At 42.2% G+C, this 25,584-nt stretch overlaps 1 protein-coding gene across 1 annotated transcript in view; it reads right to left on the bottom strand.

Moving 5' to 3' along the window:
* camk1da (calcium/calmodulin-dependent protein kinase 1Da) overlaps positions 1-25,584 on the bottom strand; it is a 438,515-nt gene that overhangs the window by 282,421 nt on the left and 130,510 nt on the right. Inside the window, exon 2 of the mRNA XM_043714161.1 lies at positions 16,143-16,274. Within this exon, the coding sequence (XP_043570096.1) occupies positions 16,143-16,274 (132 nt within the window). The remainder of the gene's footprint in view (positions 1-16,142; positions 16,275-25,584) is intronic.

Genomic DNA, 25,584 nt, shown 5'->3' with positions numbered 1-25,584 from the left:
ATTAGTGAGTAATTCGCAAAAGTCCACAAATTAGCAGCATCATCTCCCTCCATTGCACAGAGAGAGATGGAAACAGAGAGATGGATTTAGAGAAAGAGAGAGAGAGAGAATTGGTTAGAAATAGCTCGAGGTTATCAGTTCACAGGCAAGAGTCAAGACAAGGACGAGGCCTCTATATACATTCAAGATAATTGCCCTGGTAGAGTTCAAAAATGTAGGCAAAAGTGCGGACTGCAGATGTTGGAGATCAGAGTCAAGATCAGAGTGGTGCTGGAAAAGCACAGCAGGTCAGGCAGCATTCGAGGAGCAGGAAAATCGACGTTTCATCAGGATTTCTGACGAAGGGCTCTTGCGCGAAACATCGATTTCCCTGCTCCTCGGATGCTGCCTGACCGGCTGTGCTTTTCTAGCACCACTCTAATCTTGACAGAGTTCAAAAATGTATCAACCCATTGTACATTGTATTAGGAATACAGGAAAAGGGAGTAGGCCATTCAGCCCATTAAGGGCCCTCCGCTCTTCTAGAGTATGGCTGAGGTCATCTCCTCAATGCCATTTTCCTGCATTATTTCCACATCCCTGAATCTGATTAGCTTCCAAGTGGCTATTGATTTCTTTCTTGAACACGCTCAACGACTCAGCTTCCATAGCCCTCTGGGGGAAAGAATTCGTAAGATTCACCCCCTTCTAAGAGAAGGAATTCCTCCTCACCTCATCCTTAAGTAGTCTGCCCCCTTTTCCTGAAATTATACCTCCTAACCAAGGAGTCACCAACCAGGGGGAGTATCTGATTTACTCACCCCCGTCACACTCTGTACAACTGTTCAAAGTTTCAATGAGATTACTTCGCACTCTTCAAAACTCTCCAGAATACAGTTTACCCAATCTCTCTCAGACAATCCAGAACACAGCCTGACATTAATATAATGTGAAGTATTATACTATATTAAAATTACGGATTGCATGATATGAAATTAATTACCTTAATGCTAACTATTACATGAAATCAAACATGACATGTAATTAGGAAAACAGGTAAAGTTCCAGATTGTGACCTTCCTGCCTGACCTGAGCATTTTTTATTAATTTCAAATTTCCAGTTTCAGTGGGTTTTTTTTGTTTTTGGATGATGTGCAGTTATTTTGGTGAAGGGCCTATCAGTTAGAAGATGGAGAACATCAACATTTGCGTGACCCAAAGAGAAGATTTCCTTTGATCTCCATGTGTAAGTGTTTCAATTTGTTCCTTTCGCTACTTCGACTGAAAACACAGAAGTCTCTTAAGGTTCACGAGAAAGAGCAAACACTGGAAAACCTTAGTGTTCCTTTCATAATATTCTTTGTGTGCAGTGATCATAGAACCTTGCATTGAAGTCAGACTTTGAGTGGGAAGTGTGTCACTAGGTCAGAGGATTGTCATTGTACTGATGAAACTCTGCGAACTGAATGGATTTAAATGTCAGACAGCTATAAGATTATAAAAAGGAGCAGCGAAAGACCATTCAACCCCTCAAGCCTGCGCTGCCGTTCAATAAGATTTGATCATCATCTCAACTTCACTTTCCTGTCTGCCTTCCTATAACCCTCGGCTCCCTTGTCAATCAAAAATCTAACCAATTTGGCCTTGAATTTGTTCAATTGCCCAGACTCCAGTACTCACTGGCAAAGAGATTTCCAAACAACATTGACCCTCTAAGTGAAGAAATTCCTCGTCATCTTTGTCTTAAATGGGAAGACCTTTGGTTTGGAACTGTGCCCCTTTAGTTCGGAATTCCTCAACACAGGGAAACATTCCCTGAGCTACTCTGCTAAGCCCCCTTAGAATCCGAAATGTTTCAATAACGTCAACTCTCATTTTTCTAAATTCCAATGGTCCGCTCTACTCGACTGTTTCTCATGAGTCAAATCTGAGAACTTAAGTTTCATGTGGGGCATTCATAAATCAATGGTGAAAGGAAATGCAAAACTTTTAGATGTAGAAGTTCCTTTGATGTACTGAATGTCTCAGTAAGTTGAAGCTGCTATGGGTGGATGAGTTAATTGCTAAGGTGATGGCTCCTGTCTTGGTAGTGTTTCACTGGACAAGTTAAAAGTTAATCAAAAACTGGGAGGTTGGACAAGCAGTGTGACCCAGATACATCAATGAGGTCAGGAAAGGTGAGAGTGATGTGAAGATAGTTACTATTATTATGAACCAATCCAGACCCCCTCAAGATATTTTAAGAAGGTAATCTAGACCCTAACTTTTTTCTTATTATAAAGGCAGATGTGAAGTGGATATTCCAGGAGTGATGCAGCTGGTCAAACCACTGGGCTTTAAACAAAACAGGATTTATTTAAACACTATAGTTAAAACATGAACATAAGAAAGCAAAATTTAGAATAACTTTTTGACTGGAAAACTTAACGGACCTGATACAGTAACTATTACTAGTTAACTGTTCCAATACAGTAACATCCCATAAACACATCCCTTGGCAAAATAAAACATAAATTCAAACACAGATTCTTACAGGCTGGAAGGAACAACATCCAGAGAGAGGTTTCAGAGTAAGTCAGAGGAATTCTTTACCAACGCTTGCAACTCCCCTGGACTCACACACCTTGTGACTGCTCCAGCTAAAACAAACTAGGAAAAAACTGAACTGGGAGAACTGGCCACTCCTATTCCACTGTTAAACTAGACTCCTCCGCAGCTCTGCCTTTATGATCTCTCTTCAAAATAAAAACCAAGGGCGACATAACCTTTTTATGTTGCACTGTCAGTGTAGGCTGCAACTATTGAGTTGTGTTAATTGGATACCAGCAAACAGGTTTGAAGTGCTGAGTCCGATGGCATTGTAATCCCAGTGAAACCGACTTATATCTGGAAATCTTGCGATGGCAAGGAACACACACTGCAGTTTTAGTTGTATCTGTCCTTCACTTCACTTATCTCAGTGCCCTAGAATCTAGAGTCACAGAGATGTACAGCATGGAAAAAGACCCTTCGGTCCAACCCGTCCATGCCAACCTGATATCCCAACCCAATCTCGTCCCACCTGCCGGTACCTGGCCCATATCCCTCTAAATCCTTCCTATTCATATACCCATCTAGATGCCTTTCAAATGTTGTAATTGTACCAGCCTCCACCACTTCCTCTGGCAGCTCATTCCATACACATACCACCCTCTGCGTGAAAATGTTGCTCTTTAGGTCTCTTTTATATCTTTCCCCTCTCACCGTAAACCTATGCCCTCTAGTTCTGGACTCCCCGACCCCAGGGAAAAGACTTTGTCCATTTACCTATCCTTGTCCCTCATGATTTTATAAACCTCTGTAAGGTCACCCCTCAGCCTCCGAGGCTCCAGGGAAAACAGCCCCAGCCTGTTCAGTGTCTTCCTATAGCTTTAGCTATTTCTTTATAAAGTTGTCTCCAAGTTTTTATTCCATTCCACTGTTCATTCTCTCTTTCCACTTCCATTTGTGGATTCCAGTATTTCTCACAGACTTTGCTGTTCTCTCAGACTTTTCCTCTATTTTCAGACTGGTCCTCATTTCCACCTGTACAGCTAGCTGTCATGACTTCCTATCTCAATGTTCCAGTGTTCACCTCAGACTGGTATCCTACAGTTCAATGGTTCCACCCATCTTTTTTTGATCAACTGCTGTTTTCTAATGGACCTGGAGAAAGCCTTCAATTCATCCCTCTACAGTTGTTTCTCTTCTATCCATTTGTTTTCGACACCATCTCCTCTCCAGTTTAAAACAGAAGTTTTCCTATTCCAATGATCTAGTTTTACCGGTTCATGCCGAATATTCCATCTTGCCTGAAATAGGATTTGGTTTTCCAAGTCAGCATGTTTTATTTAAGATCACGAATGCATACCCGTCCCCATTCAAAGCCACTCAGATGAGCCTTCTCACACCAGATCTGAATAGTTCAGATCTGTCAATATTACTCCAGTTCATAATTCTGCTTTCCTCTCCAAATGATGTCTCTTCAATTACTTTCAAATACTTCAGTGGCACCCAGTACTGCACATTCATTTTTAATACCAGACTGCCCTTTGCACCTCACATCTTCAATGCATTATTTTGGGCCAGCATGACACCTATTGTTAAAGTTCACTTGACAATGTATCTTTACAACTGGGATTTACATATAAAAGAACTGAAACCAACATGGTCATTCTAAAAGATGAGAGACTTAACAAACAATCCAGGTCTTTTTCAATATATAATTTCAGTTACATCACACTGTAAACTTTTGCTATAAATTCTGTGTCTTACAGTCTTATTCTCCACAACCACCTGATGAAGGAGCAGCGCTCCAAAAGCTAGTACTTTCAAATAAACCTGTTGGACTATAACCTGGTGTTGTGTGATTTTTAACTTTGTCCACCCCAGTTCAACACCGGCATCTCCAATTCAAGCCATTTGCAGAGGAAGTTCTTGGATGTACATATAAATGATCAAAACCTGCAAACCATTCTAAAACATGAAAGACTTAACAGCAATTTAAGTTTGTTCAACATATCACATCAGTTGCATGACACTATGATCTTTTGCTATAAATTCTGTGTCTTATGATGCTCCCCCACAAGCTATCTGACAAAGGAGCAGCGCTCCGAAAGCTAGTGTTTCCAAATAAACCTGTTGGACTATAACCTGGTGTTGTGTGATTTTTAACTTTGCAGAGTTGCTAACTGGAGCTATTATTTCCTCTAAATGGAGAGGCTACTTTGTGAGAAACTATTTTGAGTTCCCTCCCTTTCTGCTTGCCCAATCTCTTCCAGAAATGTTTGCATTCTTTCCTGGTCCCCCTGCTGCAGGAAAGATGTTGTGCAACTTGAAAGGGTTCAGAAGAGATTTACAAGGATGTTTCTGGGGTTGGAGAGTTGAGCTATAGACAGAGGCTGAATAGTCACTGTATGAAGCTAAGGGGTGACCTGATAGAGGTTTATAAAATCATGAGGGGCCTGGATATGGTGAATAGACAAGGTATTTTTCCCAGGGTAGGAGTCCAAAACTAGAGGGCATAGGTTTAAGGTGAGGGGGTAAGATTTAAAAGGAATGTAAGGGGCAACTTTTTCACAGAAAGGTGTGTGTATGGAATGAGCTGCCAGAGGAAGTGGTGGAGGCTGGTAGAATTACAGCATTTAAAAGGCACCTGGATGGGTATATGAATAGGAAGGGTTTGGAGGGATATGGGCCAAGTGCTGGTACATGGGACTAGATTGGGTTGGGATATCTGGTGGGCATGGATGAGTTGGACCAAAGGGTCTGTTTCCGTGCTGTACATCTCTATGACTCTGCAATTTTACTGTTACGTCTGTTACTTCATGGTAAAACAATGTTTGAACCATCTCTTCTTGTTTCCTTCAACACTCTTTCCTTCAACATGCTGCATTTTCTTGCTGTTGAATCGTTCACTCCTTTCTCTCCCCCTCTGTTGTTGCTCATCCTCCCTCTTTATTGTTCTTGAAACTTCGTACAATTAATACCTAGAAATCTCAGAGATATTCACCTGTCTTGCAGAGACCTTTCGTGTCCCTTGCAGGCTGCTTAGATCTTGCCTTGCCGCCCCATTTTGTACAAAAAAGAACACTGAGGTGGTGTGTGTGCATGTCTAACGTTTCTTCGTTAGGCACCGCCGGAACATATTAGAATCCTGCACTTTCATGGGGACATTGATTGAGACTCCAAATGATTCAGGAATGGCATAAGTCAATCATTTTCGAAACAAGAGTCTGAATTTGCCCAGTGGCACAGGAAATGGGGGCATAAGGACATTTGGAAAGGTGGATGTTAGGTTCGCCTCCCGACATGCTCCCGCTCCAAGCACTCTTCCTACAGGTTGACTAGCCCAGAGGTGGCTCAGTGGTTAGCACTGCTGCCTCACAGCACCAGGGATCCAGATTCAATTCCAGCATCAGACGACTGTCTGTGCAGAGGTTGCACATTCTCCCAGTGTCTGTGTGGGTTTCCTCTGGGTGCTCTGGTTTCCTCCTACAGTCCAAAGAAGTGCAATTTAGGTGAATTGGCCAAGCTAAATTGCCCATAGTGTTCAGGGATGTGTAGGTTAGGTGTATTAGTCAGGGGAGAAAGTGAGGTCTGCAGATACTGGAGATCAGAGATGGAAATGTGTTGCTGGAAAAGCGCAGCAGGTCAGGCAGCATCTAGGGAACAGGAGAATCGACGTTTCGGGCATTAGCCCTTCTTCAGGAATGAAGGAAGTTGGTCCAGCAGGCTAAGATAAAAGATAGGGAGGAGGGACTTGTCAGGGGCAAATGTAGGGGAATGGGTCTGGGTGGGATACTCTTTGGGGGGTCAGTGTAGACTTGTTGGGTCTGGGTGGGATACTCTTTGGGGGGTCAGTGTAGACTTGTTGGGCCAAATGACCTGTTTCCACACTGTAGGGATTCCATGAGGCAGGAATCGAATGAGGGATAGTAATGAGCCATCTATCATCAATTTTCTAGGCCTCAAAATATTCTTCCTGGACGTATAGGCTCCCTACCGTGTCAAGGGCCTGAAAACACAGTTCCAAAATGGCAACTCCTTTGAGAGCTCGTATTTTTGCTTGCTGACAATAATTCTCAAAGGGCATCTATCTGAAGGCAGCTGGGTCAGCCTTGTTGCCCCTTTGCCAAGATAATGACTACTTCCTGTAAATGGCAGCTATTTCCTGCCCACTGTAAGTGACTCTAATGGCACCTGTGCCAGATCCTCCAGCTGATGGACAGACATGGCCCCCCACTGTGAAGGCAGCTGGCTGTGATAATTTCACTTCCCAGCGCTGCAACCTGATCTCCGTCACTAACCAGGCCACCCTGGGGTGGCTCTGGGGAGACTGTAGACAAGCAAGAGGCCGGAAAAACACAGCAAGCCAGGCAGCATAGGGAGGTGGAGAAGTCTCAATGTTTCGGGTATTAAACCTTCTTCAGGACCATGTCTGCTACCATTGTCAACTCCGTATTCCCGACTGGAATTCATCCACTCATCAGGATGGCCACCCACCCAAGAAAATGTACCTCAGATTCCCAAGAGGTGAACAATGAGGAGATGTTTCAGCTCTGCCCATTCAGCAATGTTCGCTGATAGCAGTGAAGCTGTGGTGCATTGTGAAAGCAGTCTGTATGAGATGATTCTGTATAGTTTCTCTAATATAATAAGGATTGTTCAAATGGCATTTTCCACTTTCTGCCCTCTGACTCCACACTGTATCAATGGCATGGACTGAGGTACCAGGACAAAGAAAAACATTACCTTTATTTTATGTGGTGCGGGATGCTTTTAAATTTACAACCCAGCGCAAAAGAGCTTATTGCAATGGTGTGAACGATGTGGTATAAATCACAAACAGAGAATGCGATTTCCGTGCCAGACCATAATGGGTTTCTTGGGAATACTGTACAAATCAAGCCCAGCACCGAGGGGATTGAGCCCAGCATGGAGGAGATCAAGGTCAAGATTAGAGTAGTGCTGGAAAAGCACAGCAGGTCAGGCAGCATCCAAGGAGCAGGAAAATCGATGTCTCAGGCTGATCCTGATGAAGAGCTTTTGCCTGAAACGTCGATTTTCCTGCTCCTCGGATGCTGCCTGATGTGCTGTGCTTTACCAGCACCACTCTAACCTTGACTCTAATCTCCAGTATCTGCAGTGCCCACTTTCGCCAAGGAGGAGATCAAGCCCAACACAGGGGAGATCGAATCCTTGTTGGGAGTGTGGGCCCAGTATGATGAAGTACTTAAGAAGGACTGCAATATTGAGCTTCTAACTTTATTTCTTTGTTTTTCCACTTTGTACATAAGATTTTCTTCCTTGGTGCCTTTGTATCTAAGATGACACTGGGGATGGCGACTTTGTAAACTTTTCACTGTCCTCCTGTATCTCTTTATGCGAGCACACACCCCAATAAAATCTAATTCTAACTCAAAAAATGTAATTCTAAAACACAATATACAGTTTGCAAGAAGACTATCACTATAGATAAAAACTGTATTACCTTGAACACCTGGGCCATAGTTTTCATTTTCATGGACCTGTAGAATATTGCATCGCCTCCTAATGAACAGAATTCATAACTAACAGCTTCACAGCAAGGTAAATAAAACTGAGTGTAAATCCTACAGAACACAGCATGTGTAAATCGTGTAGAACACAGCATGTGTAAAGCCTACAGAACACAGCATGTATTAATCCTACAGAACACAATATGTGTTAATCCTGTGGAACACAGCATGTGTAAAGCCTATAGAATACAGCATACGTTAATCCTATGGAACACAGCATGTGTTAATCCTACAGAACACAGCATGTGTTAATCCTACAGAACACAGCATGTGTAAAGCCTATAGAATACAGCATGCGTTAATCCTATGGAACACAGCATGTGTTAATCCTACAGAACACAGCATGTGTAAAGCCTATATAATACAGTATGTGTTAATCCTATGGAACACAGCATGTGTTAATCCTATAGAACACCACATGTCTTAATCCTACAGAACACAGCATGTGTAAAGCCGATAGAATACAGCATGCGTTAATCCTATGGAACACAACATGTGTTAATCCTACAGAACACAGCATGAGTAAAGCCTATAGAATACAGCATGTGTTAATTCTGTGGAACACAGCATGTGTAAAGCCTATAGAATACAGCATGTGTCAATCCTATAGAACACAGGATGTGTTAATCCTACAGAACACAGCATGTGTAAAGCCTATAGAATACAGCATGTGTTAATCCTATGGAACACAGCATGTGTTAATCCTATAGAACACAGCATGCGTTAATCCTACAGAACACAGCATGCGTAAAGCCTATTGATTACAGCATGTGTTAATCCTATGGAACACAGCATGTGTTAATCCTACAGAACACAGCGTGTGTAAAGCCTATAGAATACAGCATGTGTTAATCCTATGGAACACAGCATGTGTTAATCGTATAGAATACAGCATGTGTTAATCCTATGGAACACAGCATGTGTTAATCATATAGAACACAGCATGTGTTAATCCTACAGAACACAGCATGTGTAAAGCCTATAGAATACAGCATGTGTTAATCCTATGGAACACAGCATGTGTTAATCCTATAGAACACCGTATGTGTTAATCCTACAGAACACAGCATGTGTAAAGCCTATAGAAGACAGCATGTGTTAATCCTACAGAACACAGCATGTGTAAATCCTATAAAACGCAGCAGGTGTAAATCCTATAGAACACAACATGTGTTAATCCTACGGAACACAGCATGTGTAAATCCAATAGAACACGGCAGGTGTAAATCCTGTGGAACATAGCATGCGTTAATCCTATAAAACACAGCATGTATTAATCTTATGGAACATTAGTATGCGTAAGTCCTATAGAACATAGTATGTGTAAACTCTACAGAACACAGCATGTGCTAATCCTACAGAACACAGCGTGTGTTAAATCTATAGAACACAGCAGGTGTAAATCCTACAGAACACAGCATGTGCAAAGCCTATAGAATACAATATGTGTTAATCCTATGGAACACAGTATGTGTTAATCCTACGGAACACAGCATGTGTAAATCCTACAGAACATAGCAGGTGTAAATCCTGTGGAACACAGATTGCATTAATCCTATAAAACACAGTATGTATTAATCTTATGGAACATTAGTATGCGTAAGTCCTATAGAACACAGCATGTGTAAACCCTACAGAACACAGCATGTGTTAAATCTATAGAACACAGCAGGTATAAATCCAATAGAACACAGGAGGTGTAAATCCTGTGGAACACAGCATGTGTTAATCCCATAAAACACAGCACGTATTAATCTTAAGGAACATAGTATTTGTAAATCCTATAGAACACACCATGTGTTAATCCTGTAGTAAACGGCATGTGTTAATCCTATAGAACACAGCATTTGTCTAGGCAACACTCCAGAAAACAAAATCACGATAATTTTTTCCTATTCTAATCTTTTATTTTGCTTACAAGTATGTATTTTTTTTATTTATTAAATCACAGGAGGAGGGTTCCTTTGGCTGGCTAGACCAACATTTATTGGCCACCCCTAATTGCTGTGTGTCCTGGAGTCACATATAGACCAGACCAGATAATGATGGCAGTTTGCTTCCATAAAAGGCATTTGTGGGTTTTTCCAACAACCAACAACGATGCATGGTCATCATCAGACTCCTAATTTCAGATCTTTTAAAAATTGAATTCACATTCCACCATCTGATGAACCTGGGTCACTAGATTAAGTCTACCGATAATGCCCCCAGGCCATCGTCTTCCCCACCCTTGATATATAAAGAAAGCCTTACTATAATATGCACTATGGTGCCCCTTGCACAGAGACACAGTCTGGCAAGTTTTAGCAAGGTCACAATCAGCTTTCCCTCCGGTGTCACTTTGGTTAGCACCTCTGGCTCATTGTGCCACATGGCTATAAATAAAACTCTAGCCCCATGCAGCTTAGAGGGAGCAATGGTCAAGACAATTGGCCTACACTTGTAAATGTATTTCAGGAATGTGCCCTCTCCTTGATTCACAGCGTAACTGTACCACACGCTGATCTCAAAGGAGGAATTTAACTGTATCCTGATGGAGGGCTTTTGCCCGAAACGTTGATTCTCCTGCTCCTCAGATGTTGCCTGACCAGCTGTGCTTTTCCAGCACCACACTCTCAACTTTGATCTCCGGTATCGGCAGTCCTCACTTTCTCCTAGTTAACTGTGCCCCGAGTAGTTCATGGTTGCCTTTACTTCCATAAGAAAGAGAGACAGTTTGCTCCTTAGCAGTGTGAGCTCTGACAGACAGAATTACACATGTTGTGTGGAAGATATAATCTGAAATGCAATTATGGCAGTAAGCCAAGTGCAAGTGAAATGTTGTTGTTGTCTGTTATCTTCTTCAACATTCTGCAACTGTTGGATGCCTCTGGCCAGGAAACCAACAATTCTCGCTCTCAAAAGGTAACGAACGAACAAAACAAGTCACTGGAAATGTTTGGCAGCTTTTGGGTTCTGACGAAGAGTTATGGCCATAAATATTAACTCTGTCACCACCACCACCCCCAACAAATTCTCCCCGATCTGCTGAGGGTTTTCTGATTTTATTCCTGATTTAGAGCGAATGCGGGATTTTACTTTTGCATTCTTGCCATTTCTCACCCAGATGTGTGGAGTTTGCACATTCTCCCCGTGTCTGCGTGGGTTTCCTCTGGGTGCTCGGGTTTCCTCCCACAGTCCAAAAATGTGCAGGTCAGGTAAATTGGCCATGCTAAAATTGCCCGTAGTGTTAGGTGAAGGGGTAAATGTAGGGGAATGGAGGGTCGGTGTGGACTTGTTGGGCCAAAGGGCCTGTTTCCACACTGTAAGTAATCTAATCTAATCTAAAAAATTCCCACCTTTAAGACGTTCAGGAGAAACTCAGCAGGTCTGACCGCAACTGTGCAGAGAAAGCAGAGTTGTTAATTTTGAAGCTGAGATGTTAATTCTGAAGCTGAGATGTTAATTCAGTTTCTCTTTCCACAGGTGTTGCTGAATTTTTCCACAATCTGTTTTTGTTTCCAATATCCAGCATTGTGCAGTTCTTTGTTTTATTGAAGATGTTTAGCCTTTCTCTCTGATGGGATTTTCGTTTCTCTCTTACCCTGCTCCCATTCTTTGCTTTTTACTCTCCTCTCTTACGTTTAACCAAATATCAAGAGAAACTAATGCTCACCATTACGGTTCCCTCCAGCTCTGAAGGAAAGTCAATGATTGGAAATGTTGAGCTGTCACTATTAAGGTGGTCAGGAAGGTACAAATCAGGAAATGTCTTGTGCCAGCAGATCTACCTCTGTAGAAAGTGGTCTGTCAATCCTAATTATCTTTTCAAGAGAGGGAATAGTAAGGGTGGAATAGTCAGGACTACCATTCTCTGGACACAGATCGGAGATGGAGCTGCCAAATTCTAGGGTGAGCTTACTAAAAAGCCAACCATGGCTCTCTGGGACGTCACCCTAGAAATCGTAGGGTCTCTGGTCCTGAGACCTGACAGCCCATCGACACTCACCACTCCCCATGACACCTCCTTCTCAACCTAATATCAAACCATGCCCCCACCCCAGCTAGTTAATGGCTCCTATAGCTCCCTTGCCACTCTAATGCTAATTCATGCCAACCAATACACCACTCTTCAATAATCCCTGAGCTGTGAATTAAGTTGTAAATTTAGGACTTCACCCGGCTGAGATAATTATAGTTTGTGGAAAGCAGAGAAGCATTCACAAGGACATGATGATAGCCCTTGGAGAAAAGTCAACAAACAGCTATTGCAATTGGTGGAACAGGGACTTTTAAACTCTCAATGACAAAGGTGTCCAGTTTTTTTTATTTTTAAAGGCCAGGATATTTAAATAGCTTCACATGATGACAGTTCTATAGATCATATCCAACCTTCAAGAGTATTCATATCTACTCTAAAAAGGTTTGACTCCCAAAACAGGGTCAGTTTGAACTCAACACTGAGCTCAAATGACCCCATTGAGTTCAAGACTTCCTCATGAGAGTCATACCTTAACTTCCTTTTCCAACTGGTGAATTTGGGAATACTGCCACCACATTTAAAGTTCACACAGTTGTCATTTGGTTCATTAACTGACTAATCTTCCCATAGATGTTGCTAGACCTATGGAGTAACTTTAACAGTTTCCATGTTTATTTCAGATTAAATGGCATCCACAGTAATGACGCTAGGAGTTTGGGTGACCTAGCCTCTAGATCCTTACAAAATGTTAGTTTTTGAATTTTCCCTTTTATTTGGTGCTTCTCTAACGATTTTCTTTTCTCGATTTTTTTTAACTTACGTGTGGGAGGTCATCAACTTTTAATTGATTATTTATCCCTAGGCTCCTGGTACCTATATATTTTCATTTTACAAATCTTTTTGTAAATTTTTTTTTTCAATTTTCATGTTAGCTACTCTTTCTTCAGATGACATGACCTGTGTAATGTTGCATAACAAAGGTCAAAAATAGTTTGAAGATGCTTATATAATAGCGATATCTATTTGCATTCGATTCAAATGCATGGAAGTCCCATTGTCCTACTTGACTTGAGTCATTTATGGTGGTGGATGCTATACTTTTAATTTTACTTCCCTCACACAATGCAATACATTATATATAACATGGCTCTGTTTTAAGGGTGACATTAGGGTTGGCACAGTGGTTCTCATAGCGCCAGCTGCCTGGGTTCGTTTCCTGCCTTGGGCGACTGTCTGTGTGGAATTTGCACATTCTCCCCCTGTCTGCGTGGGTTCCCTCCCACAGTTCAAAGCTGTGTAGGTTGGGTGAATTTACCATGGGAAATGCAGGGTGATGGGGTAAAGCAGTGTATCTGGCTGCTATGTTGTTCGAAAGGTCAGTGTAGACGTGATGGGCCAAATGGCCACTTTCCATACTGTAAGAATTCTAAATTACAAAGCAGATTTTAGAACAAAGGTTGCAGACAACTGTGTGAAACAAAGGCCAAGGAGAGGCTGACACTGTTGACAGGAAACAAAGAAAATGGGAGATGGCCTGTAGACCCATGCATCTATAAAAACAATTAGAATGCGCGTTTACACAGCACTTTATGTGCTGCAGTGTCATGTCATGTGACTTCCATCAGACAAAATTGACCCACGAGTCACAGGAAATATGCAGATAGCCAAAAGCCAACATAATACTAGGCCACTGGCCCATCGAACCTGCTCCACGCAAGACTCTAAGACCTCAATTCCACCAACTCGCACCTTCCCTGAACCCTTGGATTCATTTAGCCTCCAAAGATCCATCTATGTCTGCCCCGAATGTACTCAATATCTTAGCATCCACAACTCGATACAGAATTCAAGGAGGAAGCATCAAAGGAGCAATGATAGTGAGATCCAGAACGTGAGGCCTTGGTGGGTGAAAGCATGACGGCCAATGGTGCAACAATTAAGATCAAGTGTGCGCAGGAGATCAGAATTGCAGGTTGGTGAGTTGTTAGTTATTGAGTGGAAACCTGATTGCATTACATATGTATTAATCTAGCCAGCTGTAGTGCGCAGAGACTAAGAGAAAAATAACATTCAAATCCATAAAATCAAGTCTTACTGTCAGCTGAATAAACCCTATTGTGTTACTTCCTTAAACTTTGTGTTTCAAGCTAATAAACACTGTCTGAATAGATCTCGGGAATTGTCATAATATTGTGATGTCTTGCGCAGTTTTCAGAGTCGGAGACCAAGAGGGAAGAAAAGTAACAAATACTGGAAATCAGTGACAACAAAAATACAGAGTGGAAAATGCTGAAAGCATACACTGTGTCCTCCAGTATCCCTAAAGCAGGCTCACAGAACTGAAAACATTAACTCTGTTTCTTCTGTCCATGGATGCTGCCAGACCTGGTGAGTTTCTCCAGCACTTCCTGCTTTCGTTTCAGGTCTTCAGCATCTGCAGGTTTTTTTTGTCTTATCTCTCGAAAGAGAAAGGCAAGTTGGCATTATAGCTGTGGACATCACCGGGATATCTTATAAAAGCAAACTTACGCAGATGATGCGGTTCTGAAATAAAAATAGAAAGTGCTGGAGAAACTCAGCAGGTCTGGCAGCATCTGTGAAGGGAGAAGCAGAATTTATGCATGGAGTCTAATATTAGGGGAGGATCTTATAGAAACATGTAAAATTATGAAGGGAATGGATAACACAGAAGTAGAGAGGATGTTTCCACTGCCAGGTGAAACTAGGACAAGAGGGTATAGCCTCAAGATTAGAGAGAGCAGATTTAGGTCTGAATTGAGAAGGAACGTCTTCACCCAGAGGGTTGTGAATCTATGGAATTCCTTGCCCAGGGATGAAGTTGACGCTACTTCAGTAATCATTTTTAAAGCTAAGGTAGATATTAAGGTTTACGATGAGAGTACGAGTAAGTGGAGCTGAGTCCACAAAAAGATCAGCCATGACCTTACTGAATGGTGGAACAAAACTGAGGGGCCAGGTGGCCTACACCTGCTCCTAGTTCTTATGTTCTTAATGTGAAATGACAATGAAATTTTAACCCAATTTGCTGGGCACAGGATCAGGTGGAGCACTGATATTACCAACATAATCCAAGTGATATGGTGGCTCAGTGGTTCGCACTATCGCCTCACAACGTTAGGGACCTGGGTTCAATTTCACCCTCGGGTAACTGTCTGTACTGAGTTTGCACGGGGGTTTCCTCCCACAGTCTACGTGGGTTTCCTCCCACAGTCCAAAGATGTGCAGGTTAGGTGGTGTGGCCATGTTAAATCGCATATAGCATGTGAGATGGATCTGGGTGGGATGCTCTTTGGAGAGTCAGTGTGGACTCGATGGGCTGAATGACCTGCTTCCACACTATAGGGATTCAATAAACCCAAGCTGCTAGTTGAGAGCTAATGGTTTTGGGTAAAAGGTTGGTTTTCCATCCCCAGCTGTTTCTATCCTACATTGAAGTCAGTGAATTATATTGGGCTGGTGTAAAGTTAGTAATCCACTTGAACCTAAACCCAACCAATTAGTTTAAAACTGTCCCCTTCATCCGAATGGAATTTGTTACAAATGTACAAACTAGGCATAGGCCCTCAAGCCTGCTCTCCCTTTCAACAAGACCATGAACAATTTCTGTTGAGAATTCCACATTCCGATCTATTCCCGACAGCTCCTGATTCCTGTGCCTAACAAGAATCTATTTACCTCTGCCTACCTCCACCAGCTTCTGAAACAGAGAGTTCCAAATACATACAACTCTGAGAGAAAATAAAATCTCCTCAATCTCTATCCTTGAAGCATAACATTTAATTTTCATTCAATGTCATCTCGCTTTGGACCCACCTGGAACAAGACACATACTTCCCACTTCAACCTTCAATAATCATCAATTTATTATTTAGCGACCCGACAGATATTTCCAGAAGGTTCTCCCTTTACACAACAATTGTACGTAGTGCAATGCAACAAGTATTGGATAAATGTGCTTTGAATCAAAGTTCTGCCTTTTTAAAAAAAACCTAGAGTATCACTCCCAACTCTACAGCAGCGAGATCAAACATTTTGGACACATCCATGCAAGGAATTGCGTCCATCTCACAGCCTGGTTCTTAAATTACTTCTCAGTTCCTTACCTTCTGAGGACTGCAATTTCATTTTCAATGCTGCTTTCTTTGCCTTTCAAGGCTTTCTTTGGGATGCATTTAATTGCAAACATTTTCCCAGTGGTTTTCTCCTTCGCCATGACTACCTCAGAAAAGGCACCACTGCAAGAAAAGCAAAGACAGAGAAATGGTCAGGCATTCTGAGCAAAGGGCTCTCTTTGGCACTATGTGTAACAATAGTCTGCAAGAGTAACAACTTGGCTTGAAGTGCCAGAGAAATTCTTCACAAATACATCAATGATGTTGCTGAAACTGGAGAAATTCCTATCTCAGATTAAACATGCTTCAAATTGTTCAAACAGAACTGAAAATTGACAAGTGATTTGCAAACCAATCAACGCCTCTACATCCTGCAGTATAAATTGTTGTGATTATTTGGAGTTCTTATGTTTACCCTGATGAGTGCAAGACAAAAAGCTTCAAGGTAGAACCGTAGAAGTTTACAGTACTGAATGAGGCCATTCAGCCCACTGTGTCTCTACTGGCTCCAAAAGACATTTTCAGCCACATATTTGACTCAGGTAACCTAGCCTTCAAGAAATAAAAGGCTTGCATTTATTGACGTTTCCCAAATGTTAATATTACACACCAGTTGGAGAAGGTGGGACTAAAACCTAGGACTCCTTGTCTGGATATAGGGACACCATAACTGTTCCACAGGAGTCCCCAATGGGTGTGGCTTGAAACTAGAAGACATCCTAAAGTGTTTAATGGCCAACTAATTGTTTTTGAACTGAAGTCACCGTTGGTGATGCAGGTAGTGTGATGGACAATTCTCATACAGCAAGACTCACAAACCACAATGTGATAATGACCAGCCCATTGGTTTCTGTGATAGTGATTGAAGGATAAATACCAGCCTTGACACCGGAAATAATTTTACTGTTTGTCTTTGTAATAATTTCGTGGGATCTCTTGCATACCAAAGATGTCCAAAGATGTGCAGGTCAGGTGAATTGGTCATGCTAAATTGCCCATAGTGTTAGGTGCATTAGTCAGAGGGAAGTGGGTCTGGGTGGGTTACTCTTTGGGGGGTCAGTGTGGACTTGTTGAGCCGAAGGGCCTGTAATCTAATCTAATGTAATGTAGGGAATGTAATCTAATCATACATCCCAGAAGTAAAATAAAGCCCTTGCTTTAAATCTCACCTGACTAACTGCATAGGCAGCAGTGTAGCTCTCCCATTGCCCTGCAATAGATTATCAGCTCAGAACTTTGTGTCCCTGTGTTACTCAAACCCATAACCATCCAAACTCAGAGGTGCAGTGCTACCAATTGAGCTATAATTGACAATTCAAAACTTATGCTCTCAGCAATTCTAAACAATAAACAGTCAAAGGTGAGTGTTCATATTTATTGATATCTGTTCAGGTATTGGTATACTCACATTACTTGGCTACATTCTTTACTAAAACAAAAAGGTATTAGCTATGCCTTAATTTAATTCAAATTCCACCATCTTCCATGAAAGGGCTGGAACCTGGGTCCCCAGGCCACTACCTGGGTCTCTGGATTAATTGTCCAGCAATAGCATCACTGGGCCATCACCTTTGCGAAGGTGGCAGTGAGCTGGCTTCGTGATAACCGAATGTTTAATTGGCCATTTCACAGGAGGTCAAGAGTCAAGCATGTTGTTGTGGGGCTAAAATCACATACCTTGATACAACACCAGGCAGACCTGGAGTGAAGAGCAGATTTCCATCACTAATGGACAAGAGTAAACCAGATGGAGCTTTACAGTCACCATTACAGCCTGATACTAATAATTTAGTCTGAGATGTATGCATTTACCAATTTTAAACTCCCAGTGGATATGGTGTGATTTGAACTCATGATCATTGAGTTACTAGTCCATTAACAGACTAGTTAATTGATCACCATCCCCGTGATCAATAGACAATAGACAATAGACAATAGGTGCAGGAGTAGGCCATTCAGCCCTTCGAGCCTCCACCGCCATTCAATATAATCATGGCTGATCATTCCTAATCAGTATCCTGTTCCTGCCTTATCTCCATAACCCTGGATTCCACTATCTTTGAGAGCTCTATCCAACTCTTTCTTAAATGAATCCAGAGACTGGGCCTCCACTGCCCGCTGGGGCAGAGCATTCCACACAGCCACCACTCACTGGGTGAAGAAGTTTCTCCTAATCCCTGTCCTAAATGGTCTACCCTGTATTTTTAAGCTGTGTCCTCTGGTTCGACACTCACCCATCAGCGGAAACATGTTTCCTGCCTCCAGAATGTCCAATCCTTCACTACCTGCTGTACCTGCATGCTTGCCTTCATTGACTGGTGTACAAGAACACCCAGATTTCTCTGTACTGCCCCTTTACATAAATTGATTCCATTGTGGTAGTAGTCTGCCTTCCTGTTCTTGCTACCAAAGTGGATAATCATACATTTATCCACATTAAACTGCATCTGCCATGCATCTGCCCACTCACTTAACTTGTCCAGGTCACCCTGTAATCTCCTAACATCCTCATTACATTTCACCCTGCCACCCAGCTTTGTGTCATCAGCAAATTTGCTAATGTTATTGCTGATACCATTTTCTATATCATTAACATTTATTGTAAAAAGCTGCGGTCCCAGCACGGATCTTTGCGGTACCCCACTGGTCACTGCCTGCCATTCCGCAATGGAGCCGTTTATCACTACCCTTTGTTTCCTGTTAGCCAACCAATTTTCAATGCAATCTAGTACTTTGCCCCCAATACCATGCGCCCTAATTTTACTCACTAACCTCCTGTGTGGGACTTTATCAAAAGCTTTCTGAAAGTCCAGGTACACTACATCTACTGGATTTCCCTCGTCCAACTTCAGAGTTACATCCTTAAAAAATTCAAGAAGATTAGTCAAGCATGATTTCCCCTTCATAAATCCATGCTGACTCTGTCCTATCCTGTCACTTACAAACATTATTCATAATGTCACAAAGTGTAAGACAAGACCCCCAGGACAAATCAGAGGAGCAGATACTAAGATGAGGCGAGGTGCTGTTCCCAGAGCAAGGGATAAAAAAAACTGAACAGCAGAAAATCTCAGTACTGTAACCCTGTGTCTCCAGCAAATGGATCCAAAGGGATTTTTGGCAGAGGTCTGGGCACACACATGCTGTCTGCATCAGAGCACAAAGCAGCGACTTTACAAAGACATGCAAGCAAAGAGAAGTCTATAGAAAACAGACATGGTTTCACAACATGCAATGGCTTAGCGGCAAACAAAGCAATTTCACTTGTATTACAAAATTAAACTGTGCCCTTGTACTGCCCTGCTCTCTGATACTTACAATAAATCACACTCTTACTGTCCCCATTCAGTCAACCTGCCAATTCCACAACCACCTGGAACCTGTTGATAAGATTGTCCTTTCCAGGCTTCCTCATGCTCTAATAAACTCAGCTCTTGTGTTGAACTTTTACAAATCATTTACACTTACCATGTAATGCAGTAAACAGAACTTGTCCTTGCAAGACTATTCAGCCTATCGAGTCTGCACTGCTTTTCATTGAGATATTCCTTAATTCCACTTTCCTGCCTTTTCCCCATAACCCTTGCTTCCCTTATTGATTAAAAATCTGTCAATTTCAATCTCAGAGGTCACACAACACCAGGCTAAAGGCCAACAGGTTAAGTTGAAACCACAAGCTTTCAGAGTAGTGCTTCAGGTTGAAATATAATTATCATTTATTAGATTCTTAGGAACCTGATGAAGGAGATATGCTCTGAAAGCTTGTGATTTCAAATAAACCTATTGGACTATAACCTGGTGTTGTATGACGTCTGAACTTGTCCACACCAGCACCTCCATACCATTATTGCAACACTATCGGTGTCCTGTGGATTCTGAGTGCAGGGAGGGGTTTCATACAAGGGCAAGATAATTATTTTTAATACACTGTTCCAACATCAGACAGCCAATAGACCATGTGACTTATTGTGTTATTAACTGACCATTCTGTTCATACAGCTGTGATAGACAGCTGTTGACTCTAGATGGCTGCAACTGACATTTTCAAACAAAGGGATAAGCTTGAATTTTACATATTGGCTTGGAAACATTGAGTTACATCTATTTGATGAAACATTCATGGGCTTTGCGGGGAGGGAGGGAGAGGGTTTTGACAAGAACTTGGACCTCTTGAAGGTCTTATTATTCCTGAGCTTTTCTTCAATTGCACACAGGCACTGTATAATTAATATTTTTTCATGCCTGAGAGAATATTTGAAATATGCTTTTATTTCCAGACACATCTATGTATTTAATATTGTCCTGAGCAGAAGGAGCTGAAGGGGGAAATCAGCACGGCTGTTTTTCTTCATCTGAAAGCTGATTTTTTTTTCGAATTTGAAAATTGCTCATCACAAGTAGAACTATTGCCTTCACTCACAATTTATCTAATTGGCAGATGTAATTAAATTATAATTCTTCTTGGGACAAAATCATCTGGCAGGGTGTCAGTGCAACAAAGGATTTGGATGTTGTTTTACAAACTTCCCTTTGTATGTTATTTTAACAGCCATTTTAACATTCTGCTCCCCCCACCCCCCACCCAACCCCATCCCAAGAAATAATGCCAACTATAAACTGCGGGTCAAAAATTGAACATGCCTAATTCAGGCACAGGCTGAGGCTGTTTTCCCTGGAGCGTCGGAGGCTGAGGGGTGACCTTATAGAGGTTTACAAAAATATGAGGGGCATGGATAGGATAAATAGACAAAGTCTTTTATCTGGGGTCGGGGAATCCAGAACTAGAGGGCATAGGTTTAGGGTGAGAGGGGAAAGATATAAAAGAGACATAAGAGACAACTGTTTCACGCAGAGGGTAGTACGTGTATGGAATGAGCTGCTAGAGGAAGTGGTGGAGGCTGGTACAATTACAACATTTAAGAGGCATTTGGATGGGTATATGAATAGGAAGGGTTTGGAGGGATATGGGCCGGGTGCTGGCAGGTGGGAGTAGATTGGGTTGGGATATCTGGTCGGAATGGACAGGTTGGACCGAAGGGTCTGTTTCTGTGCTGTACATCTCTATGACTCTATGACCTCAATTTCCAAATTCTCAACAGAAGACAAAAGGCATCCAGGCAAAGGCATTCAGAATTCACGCATTCTTGAAACTCCAGTTTACCAAAACCAAATTGGCCTCATCCTCTGCCTTGTTCTTTTCAACATACTACTAAAAGCCTCAACCTCAACATTCTCCCAACAACCCCCTTCCCCTCCCCCAAACCCACCCCACGGAATAATGACAACTGTAAATTGTAGGTGAAAAATTGATCATTTCTCATTCAGGCACCTCAATTTCCAAATTCTCATTGTGGTTTTCAAATCACTCCACAGCATTTGCCTTTCCTATTCCTGTAGTTGTCTCTACCCAATAACTCTCTGCATTCCTCTCATTCAGACCCCTGGAGCATCCCCGATTTTAATTCCTCTGCAGGCTTGAACCTAAACTCTGAAATTTTCATCCTAAATACATCCAGCCATCCCTCTCCCTCTCTCCTCCTTTACGATGTATTATTAAACCTGCCTTTTCAGTCATAATGCTCGTGTGTAGTCCTTTGGCACATTTTACAACAACAGCTGATATTTAGGTAGCATCACTAATGTGAGAAAGGTTCTTCACAGAGGCACTAAAGCCCAAAACCTGACACTGAGCTGCACGAAAGGATAGTAGCTCTGATAGCAAAGGCTCCGTCAAAGAGTCAAAGTTCTGGCTGAGCATTCCAAACACCATTTTTGAGATGGGACTTTAAGAAGACCTGCACATTTTTTTCCCTTTTGGACCTATTTCTTTTACTTCAACTGTTTTTTTTTTTAACTCCTGGTTTTGTAACCAAGATGGCACCAGTGAATGGTGACCTGTACACTTTTCCCAACAATCCTGCATTCCTATATTTGAGTACACGTGACAGTAAAATCTAATTCTAATTCATTTCAAAGTCTATTCAATTACCCCTTTTGGACCTATTTCTTTTACTTCAACTGTTTTTTTTTAACTCCTGGTTTTGTAACCAAGATGGCACCAGTGAATGGTGACCTGTGCACTTTTCCCAACAATCCTGCATTCCTATATTTGAGTACACGTGACAGTAAAATCTAATTCTAATTCATTTCAAAGTCTATTCAATTACTTTGTAAAAGAAGGAAGACTGGGCCGGTTTTACTATGTTAAAGGTGCTGGATTGATACAAGTAGATGCTGTTGATCAGCGTTAAGGATAGCCCCATAACGATGTGTTTGTTGAGATCTTTACCAGCAAATATTTAATGACAAATTAATGTGACCTCAGAGCCAGAATAATAAGACTCCTCACTGCACATGTTGTATCTTTTTATTATTCTGCATTTTTGTTTGTGGACTGAAATAGGAAAGAGCTGTTTTAAAACTAAGAACTGTGGAAAGATTGCTGCACTTTTAAAAACAAGTTCAGTTCATGAATATTTCCAATGAAAAGTCATACCAGCTCGAAACATTAGCTCGGTTTCCTCCATGGACACGGCCGGACCCACTGAGTTTCTCCAACATTTTCTGTTTCTATTTCTGTCTCCTACAATTGTACAATTCTCCTGTACTACACAGGTAAGAACTCTGCTGGTGCTGAATTTTAAAATGAGGTCACACACCTATCAAGCTGAGCAAAGCAGTGAGCTATTCAGGTTGAAGTAACTTGCTCTCCCTGTTAGCTGTGGCTCCTATGGGTTTAAACATGGTTTAAACAGCTAGCCCACTCAACGGGTGGAACCAATCCAACATTATCACAGGGGTATGTCTCAAACGTGCTAGCAATCCCATCCATTATCCAAGCTGGATATACCATCATGAGATTAATGATTCTGTGGACTATTGCAGAATACTACTTGACATCCCGGATAATTACCATTCCCCAAATCCATGCATGTTATTGGGAGTTTACATTTGAAAGCTGCCTATTGCCATTTTATTCTGAACACACCCAATTGTGTCTACTGTTGGAAGCTAAGCAGACTCAGGCCTGGTTCGTACTTGGATGGGAGACTGCCTGGGAACAACAGGCACAGTAGGAAGTGCCTGTGCAATGGCAATCTCCCTACCTCTGCTTCTGAAAGTCTGGGTTGAGATATAATGAGGCAGTAGTGCTAACCACTGAGCCACCATGCTGTCCCTAATATATCTCAAACCAATAATAATTAATAGTCATTTGTTTCTAAGAGAATATAGATTTTTAAGGTGAAGATAGCTATGTTGCACTTTGTTTAATAATTAGCCTTAATATTTCTCCTTAGAAAATAGGCAAAACTATCACTGTGCTCTGCCAACCAAGTACATGTCACAGAATCCCTATAGTGTGGAAGCAGGCCATTCGGACTAGCGAGTGCACACCAACCCTCCGAAGAGCATCCCACCCAGACCCATCCTATCCCCACATTACTCACCTAGCCTGCACATCCCTGGACACTATGGGCAATTTAGCATGGCCAATCCACTTAGAATCATACAGTTATAGAGATGCACAGCACAGAAACAGACCCTTCAGTCCAACTTGTCCATGTCGACTAGATTTCCTAACCTAATCTAGTCCCACCTGCCAGTATCCAGCCCATATCCCTCCAAACCCTTCCTATTCATATACCCATCCAAATGCCTCTTAAATGTTGTAATTGTACCAGCCTTCACCACTTCCTCTGGCAGCTCATTCCATACACGCACCATCCTCTGAGTGAAAACGTTGCCCTATTGGTCTCTTTTACATTTTTCGTCTCTCAGCCTAAACCTATGCTCTCCAGTTTGGTCTCCACGACCCTGGGGAAAATACCTTGTCTATTTATTCTACCCATACCCCTCATGATTTTATAAACCTCTACAAGGTCATCCTCAGCCTCAGACACTCCAAGGAAAACAGCCCCAGCTTATTCAGCCTCTCCCTGTAGCTCAAACCCTCCGACCCCGGCAACATCTTTGTAAATCTTTTCTGAATCCTTTCAAGTTTCACAATCCTTTCAAATCGGAGGGGGACCAGAGCTGAATACTAACCTTGCTAACCAGTCTCCCACGGGGAACCTTGTCGAATGCCTTACTGAAGTCCATATAGATCATGTCTACCGTTCTGCCCTCATCAATCCTTTTTGTTACTTCTTCAAAAACCTCAATCAAGTTTGTGAGACATGATTTCCCCCACACAAAGCCATATTGACTATCCCTAATCAGTCCTTGCCTTTCCAAATACATGTAAATCCTGTCCATTCGGACTCCCTCTAACAACTTGCCCACTACCGACATCAGGCTCAATGGTCCATAGTCCCCTGGCTTGTCCTTACCACCCTGCTTAAACAGTGGCATCACGTTTGCCAACATATAGCCTTCCGGCACCTCACCTGTGACTATCGATGATGCAAATATCTCAGCAAGAGGCCCAGCAATCTCTTCCCTAGTTTCCCACAGAGTTCTCGGGTACACCTGATCAGGTCCTGGGGATTTATCCACCTTTATGCATTTCAAGACATGCAGCATTTCCTCCTCTGCAATATGGACATTCTTCAAGATGTCACCATCTATTTCTTTACATTCTATATCTTCCATGACCTTTTCCACAGTAAATACTGATGCAAAATACTTGTTTAGTATCTCCCCCATCTCCTGCGGCTCCACACAAAGGCAGTCTTGCTGATTTTTGAGGAGCCCTATTCACTGCCTAGTTACCCTTTTGTCCTTAATATATTTGTAAAAGCCCTTTGGATTCTCCTTAACCCTATTTGCCAACGCATGTCCCCTTTTGCCGTCCTGATTTCCCTTCTTAAGTATACTCCTACTGCCTTCATACTCTCAGCATTCATTTCATCTCTCCTGTCTATACCTAACATATGCCTAAACTGAAGGTCACTGGACACTGATAGAAAACCCAAGCAGACACAGAGAGAATGTGTAAACTCCACACACACAGTCACCTGAGGCAGGTGTTGAACCCAGGACCCTGGCGCTGTGAGGGAGCAGTGCTAACCACTGAGCCACCGTGCTGCCCCTAACATAGCCCAAACCAATATTATTAATATTTATTTGTTTCCAAGCGGATATAGATTTTAAAAACATTGCATCTTTGCCGTAGCCTCACAACTTTATCAAAGCTGTCCGATGATTTCTGTTCTGATATGAGGATCTCAGAATTTGCTTTCTCTCTCTACCATTCGAATTTCATAGAATTGCTAGTGTGGAAACAGGCATTCAGCCCAACAAGCCCACACTGACCCTCCAAAGAGTACCCCACCTATACCCATTCTCTGAACCTATTACTCATGCACCTAACCTACACACCACTGACCACGACAGGCAATTCAGCATGGCCAATTCATCTAACCTACACACCACTGAACACTACAGGCAATTCAGCATGGCCAATTCACCTAACCTACACGTCACTGAATAC

This window comes from Chiloscyllium plagiosum, chromosome 23 (genome assembly GCF_004010195.1).
Source record: "Chiloscyllium plagiosum isolate BGI_BamShark_2017 chromosome 23, ASM401019v2, whole genome shotgun sequence".
In the NCBI taxonomy this organism is placed as follows: domain Eukaryota; kingdom Metazoa; phylum Chordata; class Chondrichthyes; order Orectolobiformes; family Hemiscylliidae; genus Chiloscyllium; species Chiloscyllium plagiosum.
The sequence above is the reverse complement of the archived record's forward strand: the minus strand, read 5'-3'. Positions and strand labels throughout refer to the sequence as shown.